We start from the raw sequence: 22999 nt of genomic DNA on the forward strand, positions 1-22999 counted from the left end.
TATGGTAGAGAATGATTGAATCTAACCATTTACATGTAAGTCTATCTTCTGATATTCTACAGAAAATTTTTTCAGGTTCTTTAAATATTAATTTTCTCACACATGTTCTGTCTGTATTATTCCATGTTAATTATTACACAAAACAAAACATTTAAATTAAATTATAGCAAGGTTAATTGCAATTTCCTCATGTGCTTTTCTGTATAAATTAATAGGACTGCAAGATGTTTGAAATGTAAATGTCATGAGCAATTATATACCATAGTGTTTTTATTTATAAATATGGAATGTGTAACTGAAAATTATGCTTATACTGAACCATAATAACTGCTGGTATATAAACATCATAATCAATAATCTCTTTATATTTACTGTTCAAGTCACTCAGCTTCATAAATATCAACCATGATGTTATTTACAAACAAAAGCCATAATAAAAATAATAGTGGACAAATGTAGTATAAATTGAATATATGATTTTATGGACAAAAAAGGCCTCGAACAATTGCCTTTCCATCTCTATTGGAATAGAATCCAGATAACAGCCCTGCAAACCATAATGTCTTTTTACTACCTATTTACATTCATGTTTGCTATAAACATATGATGTAAGACTTTCAATATTTACAGGATTTACACACACATATCCACACATACTTTATCCTTAGGCTCATTCATGAACGTGCAGATCCATCTGCACAGTAGGATCAAAATGTGTTAATTTTCCTTAAGTGCTATTCACTTACAACTACTCACTCTTGTGCAAAAATGCAAAAATATCATACAGATTAGAATTCACTCTCTCTTTAAAAAATCTCTTTTTTTATCCTCTAGGAGTTTTTTGTCATTTACAAATAAATTAGGAAATATAGTTCATTCACAAATTGAAAATAATTGCAATGTTTTTATATCAAGGCATTGCTGAGGTTTTGAATTGTGATTTTCTTGAAGCCAGCTGTCTTTCAAAACAAAGACATCAATAAGTTATGGTTACTTCTTGATATTTGTACTTTTCAATTACTCATATGAAATGTCATTACAAAGCTAATATTCATGCGAGTCACATAGTGTTTGTATAGAATATGAATCTTATTTCTGCTTTTTTTAAAACTGAAAACTCTGTAGAACAATCTGGAAAGTCTGTTGAAATTACTGAACTAGGACATTTCAGGAAAATTTTTCATCCCATTAAAAAAAAGGCTGGAGAAATACATGAGGCAAAATTGAGGAAGAATAATTTTAGTGGATACTCAGGAGAGACAAAAGCAAATGCAAGAACTGTTTTAATTTTATCTCCTAGTCCTTTGGTATCTCCTTGCCTCATGAAAGTCCTAAAAAATATTCAGTTCTTTAAAATATTGATTATACTCTTCCATTAAATATCAGTTGTGGTCCTCCATTGCTCATGTTGTCAGTCATTTCCTGTTAGGAAAATAACATGCATTAATTAAAATTTACTTTAACAATAAGACTTTCATTTGGTTAACGGATTTGCAAAACGGAAATTTCAAGCCATTGAAACACTTGCTGAGTTGCGGGGAAGGACAAGGATTGATATTGTTGCTGCATTTTAAGAAGTAAAATTTCATGGCATCTTGGAGCACATGAAAATGCTGAAGTGACAGTCTGTTAGACCAAAGTCTTCACCCTACAGAGAAATCTCATTCTCTCCTCTTTTCCCTCCATTTCCCTGTCCTTTCCTTAATTCTGATCTGGAAGGATCTAACCTGGAAGGAAGAGAGTGGTTAAAAGTCCAAGGCTTTCCAACGCACACTGCTGAGCATATCAGCAAAGGACCAACACATTCTAGGGGTTACCTCTGCTCTATAGAAAGCTGTGTGGCCTTTGCTAAGAACTGAAAAAGGCCCACCAAGAGTTCATTGTTCATCCATAACTCTAGATCACTCCAAAACTCACAGTAGGAAGGATTTTTTTCATGGCATTGTCACTCACTCCTATAGTGAATAGCAAAACAGTGAGATCTCTCTCATGTTTTGAGGGATCAATCACTAAGAAGTTAGGGAAAACTGCATGAGGAGACAATGAAAACATAGATGTAGAGGTTAAATCAACAAAGTTCTATTTGCAATTATAGAAAATATATTGAGAAAAATTGAGATGTTTTGACTTCATATATGTTATTACATGTGCAACCCTTTACTACACAATAAAAGGTGATGAGAAGGAAAGCCCATGGGCTTGCACAATGGTTAGGAGACCACATTATAAACATTTCACTATAATTATCTAACAATAGATTGATAATATCTCTATACACTTGAACAGGCCTATTTGCAAAAAAAAGTAGAAAATTATTTTCTCAGTTATCTCTTCCTATCAATTTATGTCTGGTTTCTATTTGGAGAAACTGAATGTTCATAAACCTGTAGAGCTATACTTGGCGAAGGTAAGTCTGAAGAATATGTTGGGTGAGTTAGGGTTAAGTTTATATTTGAGAAATCTGATTTGAGACTTCCTTCAGAATCTCATTGTTGAAGACAGGAGGAGTAGAAATTGTCACCCCAAAATGATCATCAACAAAATGTACTCAATTGTTTCTCCAGAAGAAAAAAATATAATTTCCTACTGGATTTACAGAAATTAATAAATTTCAAGTGATTTTCTGCTTCTAAAATGACTTTTACCACGGTACTTCACAAACTTCATGGAAAAGTAGAATTAAATGATAATATGCTAATATTTCAAATCTATTTAAAATCGTTAAAAGCTAATGTAATTTACTGGCCTTTTTTTTTTTTTTGCAGGATTTAAAGAAAGCAGTTCTTAAAAATTTTATACCATAAAAGAATTTCTCAACTGAATTCATCCCAACATGGACAAAGTAAAATTACTGAGAGGAAATGACAGCAAACATTAGTTTTTAAATGGATGCATCTCTCAATTTATTTGCAAATAGGTATGCACAAATTAACAAGAATATTATAGTCTATATTTGGGGAGGACCAAGCTTGGCACTTCCATAGTTTCTGCAAGTATACCATGCTATGTTTGTGACTTTCTATATTTCCAATCAGACTATTTAACCAAACTTAGAACCATGAATACTTGCACTAATTTGAAATGTGGGAAATAATTTTTGAATTGTATCATTATCAGATCATTTCCCTTCAGAGTTTTTGCTGGATCAGTGTCAAGCTTTGGCTATTTATGCAACTTCGGCTTAAGAGATACTTTTTTTCTTTATCCAGAAACATCTATTACTAAATGCAAAACTTCGGTCTGTGAATGATGGTATTGAGTCAGAGTCATAATGTAACAGAGAATAAAAAGTCATGAGTCATCCAAGCAGAAATGTGTTTGGATGCTTATAGGCAGGCTGAATATTTTAAATACTCAACCAACTTTCAAGCTGCAAGATTCTGCCATGTAGGTTCATGTCAGCTCCTCAAGGTAGTTTTCATGACAGTGATACTTTGAGGAGCAACATCACAGCATCAGTCCAGGCTGATCTGCTCACATCATGGCTTCCTAGAGGAGGTGGCACTTCCTGCAGCAACATCACAACATGGTAACTCCCTAGAAATCAGCGTACCTTGTAGGTAACTCCGGTGTCGGGGGCACCACCGGGCAGCTGGGCAAGTCGGTAATTTCAATAGCCCTCAATCTCTGATGTAAATATAACAGTCATACAATAAATATTGTACAAAAATATACACACAAAACTAAAGCACACTTGTATAAAAATCGAACATAAATGAACCACTACTCAAATATATAATGATCATCTATTTTAACCCATTTCTTTACATTAGCAACCCTATTACTTGTATAGTGTTAGTTCTTTAAGGGCATGCATAGATATGTTTTAAATTCTTTTTGGGACAACTTAACTGCATTTACTTTTTATATGTATAGATTGCACACAAAATAGATATAGCTTAACTGCAGAGTAATTTTTCCTGTGAAATGACAATATAAAGAAATACACGGCCGGCATCCTGCTCACTTGGCTAATCCTCTGCCTGTGGTGCTGGCACCCCGGGTTCTAGTCCCGGTTGCTCCTCTTCCAGTCCAGCATTCTGCTGTGACCCAGGAGGGCAATGGAAGATGGCCCAAGTGCTTGAGTCCCTGCACTCGCATGAGAGACCAGGAGGAAGTACCCGGCTCCTGGCTTTGGATCGGCACAGAGCCGGCCGTGGCGGCCATTAAGGGAGTGAACCAACGGAAAGAAGACCTTTCACTCTGTCTCTCTCTCACTGTCTATAACTCTCTCTCTGTCTCTCTCACTGTCTAACTGCCTGGCCAAAAAAAAAAAAAAAAAAAAAAGGAATACACGATAATTTACTACTCTTTCTTGCACTTTGTGCATTTGCATTTTATTTCTATAATATCAAGCAAAAGATAATGTTGTTATTTTCTTAGTGAGTTTGTTTAACAGATGTTTTATCTTTTACTCAGTTGATTCAGCAGCAGGTACAGAATTAAGAAATATGTGCAAAACATTGACAGAAATATAGAAAACTTTCTATACCATTTGTCTTTTAATGCAATTAATGTAACTTCCTGTTTGAATATGCCTCATGAAATAATTATGCAAGGACCATTTTTTAAAACTAAGGCCATGCTACCCAAATATGCATGGAGTTTAGATGAGAACTAAGTGAACCTTTATATGGATTATAGTATCTGCACTGATAGACAAAGCATTTGGTTGCCTTATTAAAGAGCCCCTTTATACATGAAGATCTAATTTACATAATCAAATGCATCACAAGGGATGAGCTAGAAAAAAGAATTCATATGATTTCTAAAACTGGCATTATTGAGTGGAGACAAATTAGTTATGTGTTTTTCTTCAGTAAAATACATAAAAATCCATATTTATAAGGTTTTCAATATTTTCTGCAATGCTATTTTAGGAACCGTGTTTCTTAAGACAGAAAGACTATAGAACTATGTTGAAAAATGCCCATGAATTGCAGAGAAAGAGCTACTGAAAAATTCCTGGGCATGATCCAATATGGCCAAACTTGAGAACTCTCACTCCTCAAACTATCATCTAAATATGCAACTTGATCCACCTAGGCCTGCAGTCTTCCTCAGATAACAGCAATGAGAGGAAAGACACAAAACTCACTTTCTCAGCCATCTCATGTGAGTGATGGAGGGAATGTTCCCTTTCTGAGAACATCCTCCTCTGCTCGTAGCTCGCAAGTCGGCACGTGAGCCAGGAAGACAGGGTGCAGCCCCCAATCCCAATGCATGCCAGAGACATGGAGGCCAGGTGCAGAGGGTACAGGGAAGAGGTCTTCTTTGTGACTGCCCGAAGGAACTGAAAATTCAGGATGCCCCCGATAAGTCCACAGATACAGCAGGCTGAGAAGAGGATCATCTGATAAGGAGAAGAAAAGGGTGTTAAAGTAGAAGCAGTGAGCACCAGAACCCAAATGTCCTTTACTTCTAACCTGCAATAAAGAAAAGGTGTTTGGGATGCATCCAAGAACACAGGAGCTATTCTTTCAGCTGGGATTTTTTTTTAAATGGCTTTTTTATTTGAAATGGAGTGAGAGAGAAACAAAGAAAGCTTCCCTCCATTGGTTTACTCCTCCCCAAGGCCTGCAACAGCTAGGTTTGGCTTGGGGCCCCAGCCAGAAGAAAGAATTGCAATCCATGTCTCCCCAGTGGAAGGCAGGGACCCGACCACCTGAGCCATTAGCACTTCCTCTCAGGGTCTGCATTAGCAGGAAGCTGGAGTCAAGAGTCAGAGCCAGGAATCAAACCCATGCACTAAGATGTGGGACATAGGCATGTTAACCCCTAAGGCAAATGCCTATCGGTCACCTGCATTTCTGTACAGTTTGACTCATCAAGGGTGTAGACCAAAGTGTTTCAAAAATTGATAGCTGACAGTTTTAAACCTAAGGATGTCTTGTGAAAATTCTGAACATAGTTTGTCTTCTTGGTAAACTCAGATTTAAATAACATTTTTGTAATATCTATTGTGTGCTGCTTTGCTAAGTATCCTTTCAATTAATCATCCCAACAGATCACTGGAAGAAGATAGATAAATAAATAGAGAGAGAGAAAGATTTTGGAAAAATGAATGGTGATCAGGTAGTATTCAAATTTAGGGACTGAATCCAAAATTTTGATGTCAAATTGAGTTTTATTAGGTCAAGTCTATAAAAATATCTATCATTGGCTTCTTCTCATGTTAAATCTTTTTACCTTCATATCTGTGTGAGCTGAGGAAATTTAGTTAAATCTCTTTTAATTTAGTGTTTCATGGTGTGCATATCTCTTTATCCAACAGGACTTCCTGTGAACTGTGCTTGTTTCTCAGGTTATTTTGTTTTTTTGGTTGGTTGATTTTTTTTTTTCACTCATTGGCACCCTGATGAGGTATGAATAATGAATGTTCCCAAAATACCGTTGGATTATTTGCTTTGGAGAAACACAGGCTGTGGCTTTGCTTTTGGTTTTACTATTGGTTTGATCTGTATCTCTGCTCATTGACCTCGATGAGTATCGTAGGCTCTCCAGAAGAACCAAGCACAAATTCCTTCTGTGTAGTAAATGTTCTGTGACTATTTAATAAATTTAATTAAATATGCCAATAATTGTAATAATTTTATTTTGGTTTTGTATCTGGTCATAATTCTATGCGTTTTCATGATCCATAATAGGGTGATACTGACTTAATCATCCAATCTTCCTTCCACTCTTCTCCGCAACACAGTCTTCATCTCAACCACTTTTCTTTACCAACAATGGGGCTCACCTCAGTGGTATACATTTTTGTTTCTTGGAAATAATTGTGTTTCTTCCTTGAAAGAAGGCATCAGTCATGTCCTAACTTTATCACAAACCTTCCTGGACGTTCTTGATCTCCTCTGCAGTAGTTACCCAGAGCAAACCACTTTATAACTTATTTCAGCACTTCATTTCACCTAATCATGTATTATCTGCAGTGGCCAGTTGAGTTTAGCAAGCTCTCATGAGCCTCTCGCGTCTTTTAGGCCCTGGGTGAGTTAGCTGCTGTATTATAAAAAGTGACTGACAATTATTACCCCTGTGTAGACTTCAATCTTGTGAAAGAGAAGATCCTACATTTCAACATGTCTTGGTGAATATTAATAAAGAAGAATGAATGGCTTGCCCAACCCAGGTTTTTAAAGGAGGCTTCATTGAGGATACATCATCTCACCTAATGGCATGCAGCTGCAAGCAGAGTGCTTGGCCATAGATATATGAAATAGCACACCAAAAAGCATTATGGTCAGAAGGAACTATAAGTAGTTCATTTTGTTTCTCCAGTTTAATCCATCATCCTTTACTGTGTCTGTTTCACAGCACTTATATTCCGGACTACAAACTCAATGATGGATGAGGAAAGTCTTTTCATAGTTCACTAAATGTAATACTGAAAATAGACCGCCAAATGATGGGAACATATAGCTCACAATTACAAATAGAACCAACCAGTTCTATTGCACTTTGAAGGATATTCAGATAAGCTGTAGTTTCCTAGATATATATATATTGCTGCTTACTTATTTTCAGAAAATATGGAAATATATTATATTCTAACCCTCAAATAGTGAATTGCTGTTAATTAGCAAAGTAGATGACACATTTAATTTACTATCACAGGAAAAGTCATATTTCTCCTGATGTTATTCTCATTAATTCTTTAAAGACAAGACAGTTCATTAACATGTGTTGACAGAACATTTTCACCTAGAAATTAAAATATTAAAATATGTATCTAAGTGTGTAACCCAGTTTATGTTACTTTCAGATCTCACTGGACTGACAATTGTAGGGTTTAGAGATATTAGAATGGAGAAAGTTTTATAAAATTTGGTTAAAGAGGCCGGCGCCACAGCTCACTAGGCTAATTCTCTGCCTGCGGCGCCGGCACCCTGGGTTCTAGTCCTGGTTGGGGCGCCGGATTCTGTCCCGGCTGCCTATCTTCCAGTCCAGCTCTCTGCTCTCTGCGGGAAGGCAGTGGAGGATGGCCCAAGTGCTTGGGCCCTGCACCTGCATGGGAGACCGGTAGGAAGCACCTGGCTCCTGGCTTCGGATTGGCGCAGCGCACCGGCCGCAGCAGCCATTTTGGGGGTGAACCAATGGAAGGAAGACCTTTCTCTGTCTCTCTCTCACTGTCTAACTCTGCCTGTCAAAAAAAATTTGGTTAAAGAGCAGAGAATTCTTTGATAGAGGGCAGAGGTCAGAGCACCTCTGGTGGTAGGGGTTTCTACAACCTGCTTTATAGAAATCTGTTTCTATAAAGTTCAGATCTTATGAATCTTCTCTTCTATAACTGATAAGAGAATTAGAAAGACAGAAAAGGAACACACATTCCTTTTTAAAAATCACTTCCTGTCTTTTCTGTCCCCCCCTCCTGTCATTGGTACAGGAGGGTGTATGTAGACAGAACGAAGGCCTTATCTAAAGAATGCTGGAAGAATAATAAATACAAAGTGTGAGCATCCAATAAAATTCATTTTCTTCTCCAGTGGTTTTGTTTTCCCCTCATATACTTTTTAAAAATTACATCTCACATATCTAAGGCAGTAAGAACTTTCTCCTTTTTATTGCAACAGATTTTTCTCACAGAGAAAGATGATTAGAAAATAACTGCAGTGCTTCCACCCTCTGCCCAGCCCAGATAACTGGTCTCCCCATGGAAGATGCTCTGTAGACTTCAAAGGCTACTTCCTGAGGCCCTTGGGTGGTATTAATGTATCCAAATTGTAAGGACCTAAGATCTTGCCTGTAATACTCAATAAAATAAACTGTGCTTATTCCTTATTTCCAAACTCTCCTAAAATGACTCAGAAGGCAGTGGGGAATCCACATCTCAGTGCACAGAGTTCTCCCCTAGCCAGTATCAGATTAACTGGGAGCATGTTTCTGAAACCAGAAACCTAGGATAGTGCCACAAAGCAGCTGAAAATACTTAGATGTGTGTTCACAGTTATAAAATAAGATGAAATAAAATAAAATAGAATAAATCTTTGAGAATGCACTATAACCATAGCAACCCAGCTCTCTTGCTGCTTTACAAAAACTAGTTTCACAGGCTTAGAAAGCCAGTTTGCCTGAGACTTAGTTCCTTATTAAACCAGTTAGAGTTCCCACAGACTCAAGCTTTATCTTTTGTAGCTCACTGAGGGGTTCAGGTGATAGCCTGGGAGTCTCTAAACTGGAAAAAGTGGAGGTTGTCACCTGCTGTAGTCATTCAAGTTGCATATGCATGCACTCAAAGTATTTCAAAGCTATTCACATTGTTGGTATTTTGCCATAGTCTCTAATATTCTTGACCATTTTCTCAGAGACAAGAAAACCAGCATTTATGTGTCTGTCTCCTTTTTATGAAAGTTGGCTCATCATCAGTTTAGTTTTTGAATTCTTTTCAAACACTTCAAGGCACAAACAAAACAAAAACTTACGATAAGTCCTGATTTTTTTTTGGCGCACAATATTCCACATATGCCACAAAGAAGAAACTGCAAAGGAAACGAAGAACAGTTACTCAGTTTTCAGACAGGAGAGCCCCTAGATTTGAGCATATTGTTCACTCTGACACTTATTCCAGGGAACTTTGGGAATCGTAAATCCCCAGCCAATGCTGGGAAGGAAAAGACCTCATTCTAGAATAGTAATGGATAAATATACAAATTCTAATCAAAATTTATTTATGTGAGGTTGATGTAAGGAAAACTTGAATCAGTTTTAGCATGAAGCAAAATTGAGCATCAAATGAAAATAAAGTTTCGTTCCTCTTATTTCTGTTCACTGTCTTCTTACCCTTCCCACGTTCTGAGGAAGAAGTTGCATGACACACTCATGCATGCTAAGCTGCTAGGACTCAGGAGAGTGAACCACAGCTGGGGAATTTAGCACAAATAAAAAGAGAAGGCATCAGACGGGGGCTGCGTCTCTATAGACACATTCTTTGTACCTTTCAAATTGCCACAATGGCTACCTCCTCATTCTACCAGAAAGACTGCCCTTGTGTATACTTCCAACACAAAGGGATGAAGTTACTGTTGACTTATCGTTACCTGTAAATAAAGACATGGGTGAAAAAAATTGCCTTACCAAAGAAATTACATCAAATCTTCTACTGATGCCAGACTAATAAACATGTTGGTTACCACAAAATGGCAGATAGTTTAATTTGAATAAGTATTTAGGGCCATTTGATTACAAATATGCATGTGTCAGACTCAAGGTGAACCATAGAAATAAAATAAATTCATTTAGATGTAATAAGCCTACTAGACACTTTCTAGTTTGCAAAGAAAACTTATTTCCTTGGATTTTAACAATTTGCTTTTCAAGTCAAGGAGAGCCATCATAATAATTATGTTGATAGTTTCAACTAGGTATTCTATTCTTATTTAAATTAAAAATATCCATGTTAAAATATTCTAAGGATTATCAGAAATAAAATGCATTTAAGAAGTATTCAAAGAATTTGCTAGATAATAATGGGTAAGGGAAGTTGTTGCGAATGAACTTGCCTATATGACGTAGCAAAATGATTAAGAAGCCATGGTCCAGTAAGACAATTCCCCCAGGAGACAATGGGATATGCAAGACTTCATTATATGATTTAGATAGCCTTTCACATTCATTGGGAAAGGATCAGGATCATCTGTTCATTAAATAGTGGTAGAATATTTTGTCAACCTTCTCTGATATCATATACCAAAATTAATATGAAATACTGAGTATTTAAATGTATAAAAATTTATAACTGCATTAAAATTTATAAGTGCAATTTGGAGCCAACAAAGTTAAATATTTATATAATTTTAGAGGAGTGGGAAGGATTTTCTGAATATAGCACCAAAGCCAGAGACCAAAATAGAAAACACTTATAAATATTAACATAGAAAGTTGCTATTTTGATAGTCAAAGGTGTCCAACTCTCAAAAGTAAAATATTAATTGAGGTTACACTCAAAAACTATGTCATAGACAAAGGTTTAGCATTCTCTATAAAAAGAATTAATGAAGTATTTTTAGTACTATACCATTGTGAGAAGAGAGAAACCCAGAACATTATTAAACCAGAATACTTGCTTAATTGTTAGAAACCTTAAAAGCTATTTCTGAGTGATCATTTCCCTCCACTCTCTGGATCCTTGGTGCAGATGAGCTTGTCCTTGGATGGACTCTTTTTGGCTCATCTCATCTTATATCTGCCAAACTTGTGCACAAGCAACTCCAGTGTGGACCAATTCTGTATCCATCATGGCTTCCAGCTTCGTACCAAAGGCCCAGCCTGTCCTAAAATTTCCCCCAAATAACCCACTAGCTCATTTACCCAGAACTCACTCCTGAAATGATCTGTGAGCAGTGTAGCTTTGTGTTTCTTGGGACTGTGGTTGAAATCCATAAACATTGCCATTATTTATTTACAGTGAAGTTTGAGGGGACCTCAGGAGCATACGCTACTTGGTTGGAACAAAGAGACAGTGAAACTGTCAGGTCTAACTGTCACTCACCATTCACAGGAGATAGCAAATGGAAAAGGGGAGTTCTGAGTCCAGGTGGGGAGATGCAGAGGAAGGGAATAAGGAAAAAAATTTCTACTCTCTTTCCACCCTAGAGTGTAAATGCTCTCAATAGTTAGCTTCTGTTGGAGTATCTGAAATCCACATTCTTTAGAAGATGCCTAGAGGGGCTGGTGTTGGGGGGCAGCAGGTTAAACCACTGCCTGTGATACCAGCATCCTGTATAAGCACAGATTCGAGTCCCAGTTGCTCCATTTCTGCTCCAGCCTTCTGTTTATGTGCCTGGAAACAGAAGCAGAAGATGGCCCACGTACTTGGGATGCTGGCACCCAGATAAAAGACCTGAATGGAGTTCTTGTCTCTTGGTTTCAACCTGATAATCCAGCCCTGGCAGTTGCAGCCATTTGAGGAGTGAACCAGCAGATGGAAGATCTCTCTGTCTCTGCCTCTCTCTCTGTTTTTCTTTCAAATGAATAAGTAAATATTTTTTAAGAAAATACCTAGAACCTGAGGGAAAAATTAAAAATGTATACTTGGAGCTATGTGAAATCATGGATTTTCTGAATAGGATCAAGAGATCTTGGCTCAAGTTTAGTCATCATAGTTTATAAAAAAAGTCCCCTCCCCACCAAAGTAGTAAATTAATTTTTCATTCCATTGGTTATTTTTACTCATTTTTAAAGAAGTATTTATTGATTTGAAGGGGAGAGTGACAAGGAGAGAGAGGGGAAGAAGATGAGGCAGAGACCGTGAGATGAAAGACACAGAGAGGGAGAGAGAGAGAGAGAGAGAGAGAGAGAAAGACTTCCATTCTCTGGTTCACTCCCTAAATGGCCAGGCAAAAGCCAGGGGCCTAGAGCTCCATCTGGGTCTTCCTTTGTGGGTGCCAGGGACCCAAGGACTTGGGGCATCCTCCACTGCTTTCCCAGGCTCATTAATAGGAAGCTGATTTGGAAGCATACTCCAACTAGTGCTCTGATATGGAATGCTGGCATTGCAGGCAGCAGCTTAATCTGCTGTGCCATAACATCAGCCCCTGGTTTTCTTAGTTACTCCAAGTCATTGCACAGGCAGGGATCTGAGAAGATGACTCAATTTAGCCCTTGCAGCTTACACATAGGCTGTGGGGAACTAGAAGTTTAGATAGGTCTAGCGATTGCTGGATACAAGGTCACACATCAAGGTCAGAAGTCACACACATAATTTAAAGCTTTATTAAGTGTCTAAGGGATGTGTTCCTAGCAATGTGATGGAAATGCATTATAAAAGTACTTTTCAGGGTTAGTATAGTGCGGATTACGAAAGCAAATCCAGAAAAGTGCAATGAACACTTACCACCTACAACTGCTCTCTCTACCCTTGCTCACATTAGTTTTTGTTGTAATTTTGTTGTATTTTGTTGTTATTTGTAGTTTTCTTGTATTTCGCAAAATAGCTAGAAAGGTAGTCAATTGTGTTACAGTCTAAATCTGTTTGTTTATTTATTTGAAAGAACTGAGAGAGAGGGAGAGAGGGAGGGAGGTAGCAAGCTTCCATCTACCTGTTCACTCCCCAGATGGCCACAACAGCAGCCAGGAGCTTCTTCTGGGTCTCCCACGTGGGTGCAGGGGCCCAGGTACCTGGACGATCCTCTGCTGCTTTCCCAGGCCATTAGCAGGGAGCTGGATCAGAAGTGGAGACCTGATACTAGAATCAGCACCCATATGGGATGCCAGAGTTTAGGCTACAGCTTAATCTGCTACACCAAAAATTGTTCCCACCACACAATATTTCAACACATGTATACAATGTTAGTTGATCAAATCAACTAACATTTCCATTTTCTATTCTTTTTTTTTGTTTAGATACTGCTACATTTTCTCTTATAGATTTTATATAATATCTAATAATTTTTTATTTGACAGGTAGAGTTATAGACAGTGAGAGAGAGATAGAGAGAAAGGTCTTCCTTCTGTTGGTTCACTCCTCTAATGGCCGCCATGGCCAGTGCTGTGCTGATCCAAAGCCAGGAGCCGGGTAATTCCTCCTGGTCTCTCATGCGGGTGCAGGGACCCAAGCACTTGGGCCATCCTCCGCTGCCTTCCTGGGCCACAGCAGAGAGCTGGACTGGAAGAGGAGCAACCGGGACTAGTACCCAGTGCCCCAACCAGGACTAGAACCCAGGGTGCTGGCGCCACAAGCAGAGGATTAGCCAAGTGAGCCATGGTGCCGGCTAATAGCTAATAAATTTTTGTGAACTGTGCTACAGAACACTAGAAACTATTAGATCTACCTGTATTTTTTTTCTTAAAATTTATTTGTTTATTTGAACAGAGTTACAGAGAGAGACAGATAGAGAGAACTTCCTAGCTACTTCACTCCCCAAATGGCTGCAATGGCCAGGGCTGGGCCAAGCCATAACCAGGAGACAGGAGATTCATCCTGGTCTCCCACGTGGATGACAGGGGCTCAAGCATTAGGGCCATCTTGCACTGCTTTTCCCTGGTCACTAGCAGAGAGCTTCAGCAGAAGAGGGGGACACTAATTGGTACCCATATAGGATGCTGGCAACACAAGAGGTGGCTTTTCCTGCTATGCCACTACACTTGGCCCCTGCAGTCTGAATTCAAATACATCTGAATTTATGATAACATTTCAAAGTATATTTTTTTCCCTGCTTGACATAACTTTGTCAAGTCTGCAAAACACTTACCCACATGATGGAAATTATGAAGCAAGTAAAAAACAAATTAAAAGAAAGTAAAGCTGATGGCTGGTCATTAGACATAGCCTTAATGAGATACACAACTTTACATGAGAAAATACAACTTCATTTCTGAAAAGATGGGCTGTTTAAACCCAGAGAGGGGGATTTGCTTTGCTTTTAATCTGAAGCAATATAAATATAGCAATCCGATGATTGCTAGTTAGTCCTCCAAGTGTGATTCATTTGATTCAGTTTGGGTTAGATTCAATAGACAATCAAAGTAGTGACTCATTGCATGAATGGAGCTATTATGAAAATAGCTTTCTTTGTTTTGAGTGGATTTTCTTTATGAATGGCTCATGGAGATTTCTGCTTTTGTTTAGGATGCAGAAAGATGCAAATGTGTCTTTCTCACCCTAATCATAAGGAAAAGCTGATAGACTACAACATTATCACTTTCTAGAGCCCATCAGAGAGTTGAGTCTCCAAGGCATTGAAACAGCCTCACTTGTAAGGGACAAGCTCCACCAAGGGAAGTCTAACACAGGCAGTGCCACTTGTTGCCTACATGTGAGACAGAAACACTGGTAGGTCATCCTACCAGTGAGCGTGGGACAATGTGAGTGTGTGTGTGTGTGTGTGTGTGTGGATGGGGGCAGTTGCAATGCCCTGTTTCTGCCTTCCATTTCTGTTATATTAAGCAAAAGCTTTAAGCCCCTTTCAAAAGTAAACCAAGGCCTGTCTTTTCCAGGTCATATACATGTATGTATTGCTACTGTATTAAGAAGAAAAAAATAGAAGAAAATATTCTTTGCACACAGGAAGAGGTGAATAGAATTCATCTTGGGCCTAACATCCTGGGCAGCAGAGTCTACACTTAGGAAGAGGCAAGAGCACAAGAGGAGACCCCTCTGTAGTGGAGGAGAGGGGAGACTCAGACTGAGGATGGAGCAGCATTCTGTCAAAATTTTCCAGCACCGCAGTTCCTAGCCAGAGCACAAGACAACCTCAACCCACCCTTGGGGGAATCTGAAGACTATGGTGCACCAACAATACCAACAGTAATAAAATGAAATTCTTCACTAGAATGATTCTGCCTCTCACACTGACAGCTCAAAAAATTTTTAAGACAAAATAGGAACAAAATTATTTGAAAAAATGCATTCTGAGTCAGACTGTCATTCCAACAACAGGTTACAAAAAGGATGCACATTTAGCCAAAGGACTGATGCTACAGTGCAGGAATTATGGTGCTCTCAAGATAGACGGGTTCTAATCAGCAGAGCCAGTAAATTTAACCTTATATGGTGAAGAGGGTTTGCTGAAGTGATTATACTAAGGGCCGACAGGCAAGCATTTGGAGCAGTGGTTGAAATACTGCTTGGAACACCCATAGCCCCTATAAGAGTGTAGGAGTTTGAGACTCAGCTCCACTCTAATCCAGCTTCTTGATCATGCATACCGCAAAAGACAGCAAGTGATGTCTCAAGTGCTTGAGTTCCTGCCAAGAACATAGGAGACTCAGACTGAATTCAAGTTCCCTGGCTGTTGTGGGCATTTGGGGAGTAAACCAGCTGATGGGACATCCATATCTCTCAGCCTTGCAAATAAAAGAAACCAAAAAGTTTAAAGAGTCTCTGCTTGAGACTGGGAGATTATTGTGAATTATCTAGGGGTGCCCTAAGTATAACTACAAGAATCCTTTAAGAAGGAGGGATGATCCACAAGAGACAGAAGGCTATGTGATCATAAAAGCAAAGACACCAAGAATTGGAGCAATGGGCTTTGAAAATGGGAGATGGCAGCCATGAGCATAGGTGAGCTCTGAGCAGAGATGCAGGCTCAGGTGCAGGTGCAGGTGCAGGTGCAGGTGCAGGTGGGCTTTGCCAGCTGGAGAGAGCAGCAAATGTATTCTCCCTGGAGCCTCCAGAAAGAAGGCAGCCCTACAGATAAATTTTAGACTTCTGGCCTGTGGGACTCTGAGAGAATAAATTTCAGTTGTGTTAAGTCACTGAGTTTGTGGTAATTGTTACTGAAGCAATAGAAAGTTAATGTGGTTTCCAAGAAATCACCCCACATGAAATGCTCTGAAAGTATGATTAGCAGCTGGTGTTCAGGGCATGACATAAGAAAGGCACACAGTAGCAGAGGCCCAAAAGAAAGCAAAGCAGTGTATTTTTTAAAGGGAAAATAATTTTTGGAAAAATCAATATATGTTTGGGTTGAATATTTCATGTGATTTTTGGCATGAGATAAGGAGTGTTGGGAGTACAGAAGTAAGTAAACTATTTAAGATTCTTGCATCAGGTAGAGGAATTATAGAGATTCTAACTAGTTCTAGATATTGATGGAAAAACAGAGCCTTAAATTTGTGCATTAAATTATGGATGACCAAGAAAATAAAAATAAAGAGAAAAATGCAGCCCCAACCACAATTAAACCAACTGGTGTCAGGAAATTTTACAAAGAAGAAAGGAATGAATTGAAACTAAAAAATAAGTACATAGATAATTCCATTAATGTTACCATTCAGACTAAGGGCTTTCTTCACATTTTCCTCACATGAAGGGAAACCTCTTTTATCCTTTCTGGTTCTATTTCTGTCAGCATTACCCTCGGTGCTAGTTAACGGGTTCTTCAGAAGTATTCCTTTCTCTCCAAAAATGTTTATTTTGAGAGAGACTAACAGTGAAAAAGATTACTGTAGAACTTCTCAGCTCGAATTATGTAATGGAAAATTGTGGAGCCAAGATTGCATGGGAGCAGAAAAAGACAGCAGTTCTATCAGCCAGCCAGGTGAGTAAACAAGATTGGGTGGAGGCAATTATGATGATGTTGGTGATGACATGGTGGCTCAGTGGCTAAGCTGTTGTCTGCAATGCTGGCATCCCATATGAGTGTTGAGCTGATCCATTTCCAATCCAGCTCCCCATTAATGCACCTGCGAAAGCAGTGGAAGATGGCTCAAGTATTTTTGTCCCTGCTCCCCCATCTGGGAGACTGGATGGAGTTCCAGGCTCCTGGCTTCCAAATAGCTCAGCCCTGGCCGTAGCAGCCATTTGGGGAGTGAATTGCTGATGGAAGATTTCTCTCTCTCATTCGCTTTCTCTCTCTCTTTCTCTCTTCTTTCTGTAACTGTGTCTTTCAAATAAATCCACAAATCTTTAAAAACAAATAGAAAGATGATGACCAGTCTTGTTTTAAGCCAGCTCATTAAGTTTTTCTACATAACATTTATCCACTTGCGATTAAGTAATCTGGAATTCCTTAGCCATTACATAATATATAAGCATTAGAAAATAGAAACACTACTACTTTTTATTCTCTGTTAAGATAATGGAATTAACCACAAATTTAATTAAATAATTTGATAACCTTTGATGATTATATAATTTCTTCAAATTTAGTTTCTTTGAAAGGTGTATAAAAACAGATAGGAAAAGACATAAACATGAAATATGGAGACATTGATTAGAAAGTGTCTAGCTCTCAATAATGTTTTATCTGGTAGCTGGATAAATGTTCTGTGACTTGATTTGCTACCACTAATTCTGGAATGTTTTTATTCTCCTTCAATGATGTTTTAGTTAAGGAATAACAATGGAGTCTCTTAAAATGATTATTTTTTAGTTTAGCACTAAAAGCACATGCAAAAAGCAGATCTTTTTTCTTAATATTGTGCAAAAAGACATGACATTGACTTTCTTACATGACCCTTGGCTAGATTCCTAGGGATGTCCCATCTCTCATGGGCTTCCTTCCACCTGGGATCCATTCCCACTGTTGATTCCTATATAATGTACCTGTGTAAAAGGGAGTAAGGAGGGGCCAGCACTGTGGCAAAGCAGGTAAAGCCACCACCTGCGGTGCTGGCATCCCATATGGGCACTGGTTCGAGTCCTGGCTGCTCCACTTCTGATCCAGCACCCTACTAATGTGCCTGGGAAAGCAGTAGAAGATGGCCCAAGCCCTTGGGCCCCTTTATCCATGTGGGAGACTCAGAAGAAGCTCTTGGCTCCTGGCTTTAGATCGGCCCAGCTTTGGTCATTGCTGCCATTTGGGGAGTGAACCAGCAGATGGAAGACCTCTCTCTCTGTGTCTCCCTGTCTCTACCTCTGCCTCTCTGTAACTCTATATTTAAAATAAGTAAATAAATCTTTTTTTTTTAAGAGAGAAAGGTAACCAAGTTGGAAAACCTGTCTAAAGGCAGTGGTTCTCAAACCTGGCTGCATATTAACTTTTAACATTCCTGATATTTTGACCAAGTTACAGTTGGAACCTGCATGGCAGGACTCTGACATCAGTATTTTCAAATCTTTTCAGGTGATTCTAACATGAGCAATGCATTACCAACAAAACCACTCCCTCCTGGTCTCTCCACCTCATTGAAGTTCCTTTTAATTATACTCACTGAGATACAGAGACACATAAAGGCCGAATAAAATACTATTCAAGGGAGAAACACAAGACATGTTCATAACATAAGGTCCAAGAGTGAAAGCCATTCAGTCTAATGGCTTTTAGGAATAGAGGTCATTATCTCCCAACCCTTTAACTTATTACACTGTGTGCTTTTTATCCTTGCTGATGGACATTTCCCCCTTAGTCTCTAATCTTTTCTGAGCCTTTGTCAAATGTTCCACATCTTCCTTTACTTAACCAGACGTAGATACACCGTTATCAGGAAGGCTCTGATCACTTTTATAGTAAGTAAAAAAGAATGAATTCATGAATTCAATGCTTTGGATAGAATGACATAAATGAAACTGAAGGTAGCACAAGCCCAGCACAGAAGGCCAAGTGACTCACAGGCTCACGCTTATGTGGAATCTGAAAATGCTGATCTCATAGAATTTGAGAGTAAAATGGTGGTTACCGAGTTCTGGGAGGGAGGGGAGCTGGGTTGGAGAGGAAGCAATGGTATAACAGGTACTAAGTTATAGGTCAATAGGAGGAATGTATTTGGTTGTTCTATTATACTGTATGTTTTTTCTTGAAAAAAGTCATAATAAAGGATTTTGAATGATTTCACTATAAAGAAATGATAAATGTTTGAGATAATAGATACATTTATCTGATTTGAACGTTATGCAATGTATATCTGTATCAAAATACCACATCATACCCCTAAAATCTGTACACTTTTTATGGGTGTTAAAATTAAAATGAAGTAAAATTGAAACAAATTAAGAAAAGAGGCATCAGGGAAAACACTTATGTAAATAGTTATTAAAGTCTTGAAAGACAATAGACTGAAATTAAAGATAAGCCATAAGAAAACAACCACCTACATTAAAATATGAGCAAAAGATCTGGACACTTGAGCAAAGAAGATACACAGATAGCCAACAAAGACATGAAAAGTTAGTCAACATGATTTGTCACTAAGAAATTTCAATATAAATAACAGTGAAATACCAATAATGCGTACCAATTAAAATCACCAAAAAAAAAAAAAACAGACAAAACAGATGATAGCAGTTACTGGTGATGTGAAGCAGCATAAGTTTGCATGCTTCATGGCCAGGGCACAAGCCCCCACCACACCCCTGCAGTTCCTTCTGTGCCTTGGAACTCTGAGCCTGTCAAGGTTGGTGCTACAACCCCTGGAGTAAATGGCACTCACCCATGAGATCTGGAGGGCCTTACCTGCATTCTTCTGCTTCAGATTGGTAGCTGCCAGCTCACAATCTCCCGCATAACTGACACTCACCCTGTGAGATCTTATCAGGGACCACATTGTGTCCTGCAAATCTAGGACTGTGACAGTTAGTACTGTGTTCCACCTTGTGAGTCAATTGAACCTACCTTGTGAGACCCGTGAAAAAAATCTACCTGCACTTCACTGCTCCACACCCATACCTGCTAGTGTGAATACTGGCATAATAACCTGTGTTCACCCCATAGGACTGGGGCAAAGTCTCCCTAACATCCCTCAGTACTGGGATTAGGGATGTTGCTGCTGTATCAAGTTCACCTTTGCAGGACACAGGGAAGGTCTTATTTACATCACTGAGACCCAGGGCCATAGCTACTGGTACCACAAGGCCCATCATCCCAATGATATGTACATTTTGGGTTACAGTGTGGCAGTTTCTTACAAGGCTAAGTAGCCTTCCCATGTGATCCAAAAAAATTGTGTTTTTAGGTTTTTATCCAACTTGTTTGAAATGTTATTGACCTTAATTTATTATTGACGAAGATGTGAAACAGTGATATCCATCAAGTGAATGGATAAGCTGTGGTAGATTCCTCTAACACAATACTATCCAGGGATAGAAAGAAAGGAACTATCAGACACTCAAAGATTTGGATGAATTTAAATGCATATTGCTAACTGGGTTGGGGGGAGGCTCTCTGAGAATGCTTTGTACTGTATGACTCTAAATGACATTGTGCAAAAAGTAAATAATAGTAAACAATAATGGGTTGTCAGGATTTGAGCAGAGGACTCTCAGTGTACACTGCACCTATTGGCACCTTGATCTCGCCTTCCCAGCCTCCATAAATCTGAGCCATTTCATTTGCTTTATAAATTACTCAGTCTATGGTATTTTGTTGCCACAGACCAAACAGATGAAGATAATGATTGTAGATAGAAAAATTTAACACCATGAATATTTAATTTGTTAATTTAATATATTTCAATAAAAGATCAAAGGGTTTCTTTAAATTAGGATGGTGATGCTAAAAGTAATAGGAAAGAATGAGGAAATACCAGAGAAAAACTGTAGTGAACATGAGCAGTGAGGTTGAATATTAGCACAGATATCACAGCACATCATAAAATGTCAATATTGCAAGTAGAATGGTATTTACATATGAACAGAAAAATTAAAGGAATAAAATTATAAAGTCTAGAAATATTTACAATGTTCATGAAATTCAGTATGTAATAAAACTGGATCTCTAAGCAGTTGTGGGAAATAAAGCTACTTCATAGATGGAGTTTGGGCATCTTGTATCCTTCTGGAAAAATTGAAATTATTACCCTAGTGTACTTTATACCATACTAGGGTAATATCCTGATGGACTAAAGATTTAATCTAAAAACCATAAAACCATTGGAAGAAAATAGAATTTCCTTACTACTTTGAAGTGGCAAATACCTTTTACTTACTATAAAATCTATGATAAAGACTGATAGATTCAAGGGGCCAACGCCGTGGCGCAGCAGGTGGATGCACTGGCCTGAAGCGCTGGCATCCCAGTTCGAGTCGAGTTCGAGTCTGGTTCGAGTCCCAGCTGTTCCACTTCTGATCCAGCTCTCTGCTATGGCCTGGGAAAGCAGTACAAGATGGCCCAAATCTTTGGACCCCTGCACCCGCATGGGAGACCCGTTGGAAGCTCCTGGCTCCTGTCTTTGGATCGGCGCAGCTCTGGCCATTACAGCCAATTGGGGAGTGAAGAATCAGATGGAAGACCTCTCTCTCTCTCTCTCTCTTTCTCCCTGCCTCTCTTCTCTCTGTGTGTTAACTCTGACTTTCAAATAAATAAATAAATCTTAAAAAAAAAGACTGATAGACTCAAAAACTAACAGCTATGAAACTAAAATGAAGGAAATGTGAAAAAAATCCCTTCATGGCAACAAATTGTGAGCAAGTTCAAATTGACAAACTAAAGAACATATTTGTTACTATACACAAGACCAATTTCCCTCATGTAAAGTAAACTTCTAGAAATCAATAAAGGAAAGACTAATAATCCCATAGATATATAGGCAAAGGATGAACAAATACTTCCCTGACATACAAATGACTTTGAAACATAAGTGTGCTCAACTTCATTTGTAAGGAGAGAAATACAGTCTTAAACTAACTCAGATATATTTTTAATTATCTGATTGACAGAAATCCTGAAGATTGATAATAAGTTTGATAATCACAGCAAAGAAGTAGATAATAAGACAGCCACATATTACTTGTAGAAAGATAGATTGATACATTCTTTACTGAGGAATTTGGCAACAATTTTCAAAATTCTATATGTACATATACATAGAAGGATACTTTAAAAAGTTTTGGAAAATCACATTAAATATTTATTTTGGTGCAAAATACTGAAATCCATGCATATGAGGGTTTTTCAAATAACTAGTAGAAATGCATGTTATGAAAAAATTATGCATAAATTTCACATTTTTTACCAAAACAAACATCTTTTAAGTCAATTTTCCATGAACTTTTTGAAGCACTCTCATATATATATATATATATACACACACACACAGTTATTATCTATCATCTTTGCCTCAGCAGTCCCATGTTTGAGAATTTAACCAACAGATACCTTTGCAAGTGTGTAAAGGGATCCATGTACCAACTTACTTCTTTTTTTAGCATTATTAGTAGCAATAGAGGAGTAACCTCAACTGTCAGTCAGTAGAGAATTGGTTAAATTCGAAGAAATTCTCCACACCTATTTTAAAAGTGAAAAAGATCACTATACATAAATATCAAAAGTTCTCCAACATATACAGTTAAGTGAAAAAAAGCAAGGTATAGAATTATGCATGTAATCTGATTTATTACCTTTTCTGTAGAATGGTAGGAAGTGTACAATAACCAATATAAAATTTATTCATACTTCTATAAAGGAATTATGGGAAAAAAACACTAAGAAACAAATGACTGTGATTGCCCAGATTGAAGGAATGACATCAACATAATGAAAGGGACTAAACTTCTCATTGAAGTCCTTTGATTTTACCTATTTGTGAGTCATATCTAGATTTTTTATTAAAGGAGATAAGTAGCCTCGTATTCCTTCAAAGCAAAGCTGTTATGTCAGTACCAGTAGTAAAGCGGCCACTGAGACCC

General features: G+C 38.1%; 1 protein-coding gene across 6 annotated transcripts in view; it reads right to left on the minus strand.

The window, feature by feature from the left end:
- Window positions 1-393: 393 nt before the first annotated feature.
- The window catches only part of TMEM196 (transmembrane protein 196), a 65873-nt gene continuing 43267 nt past the window's right edge, over window positions 394-22999 (minus strand). For 3 of the 6 annotated variants that reach the window (XM_008261501.5, XM_089315343.1, XM_051852792.3), the window contains exons 2-5: window positions 9420-9476; window positions 5099-5353; window positions 3554-3627; window positions 394-1422 (exon numbers count right to left, since the gene is read on the minus strand). In XM_008261501.5, coding sequence (XP_008259723.1) covers window positions 1416-1422; window positions 3554-3627; window positions 5099-5353; window positions 9420-9476 — 393 coding nt within the window. In that variant the 3' untranslated portion in view covers window positions 394-1415. The remainder of the gene's footprint in view (window positions 1423-3553; window positions 3628-5098; window positions 5354-9419; window positions 9477-22999) is intronic. The other 3 variants (XM_002713705.6, XM_051852793.3, XM_089315344.1) reach the window with 2 other exon arrangements.

The sequence above is a fragment of the Oryctolagus cuniculus genome, chromosome 16 (assembly GCF_051225735.1).
Source record: "Oryctolagus cuniculus isolate XC-2025 breed Fujian yellow rabbit chromosome 16, ASM5122573v1, whole genome shotgun sequence".
In the NCBI taxonomy this organism is placed as follows: Eukaryota; Metazoa; Chordata; class Mammalia; order Lagomorpha; family Leporidae; genus Oryctolagus; species Oryctolagus cuniculus.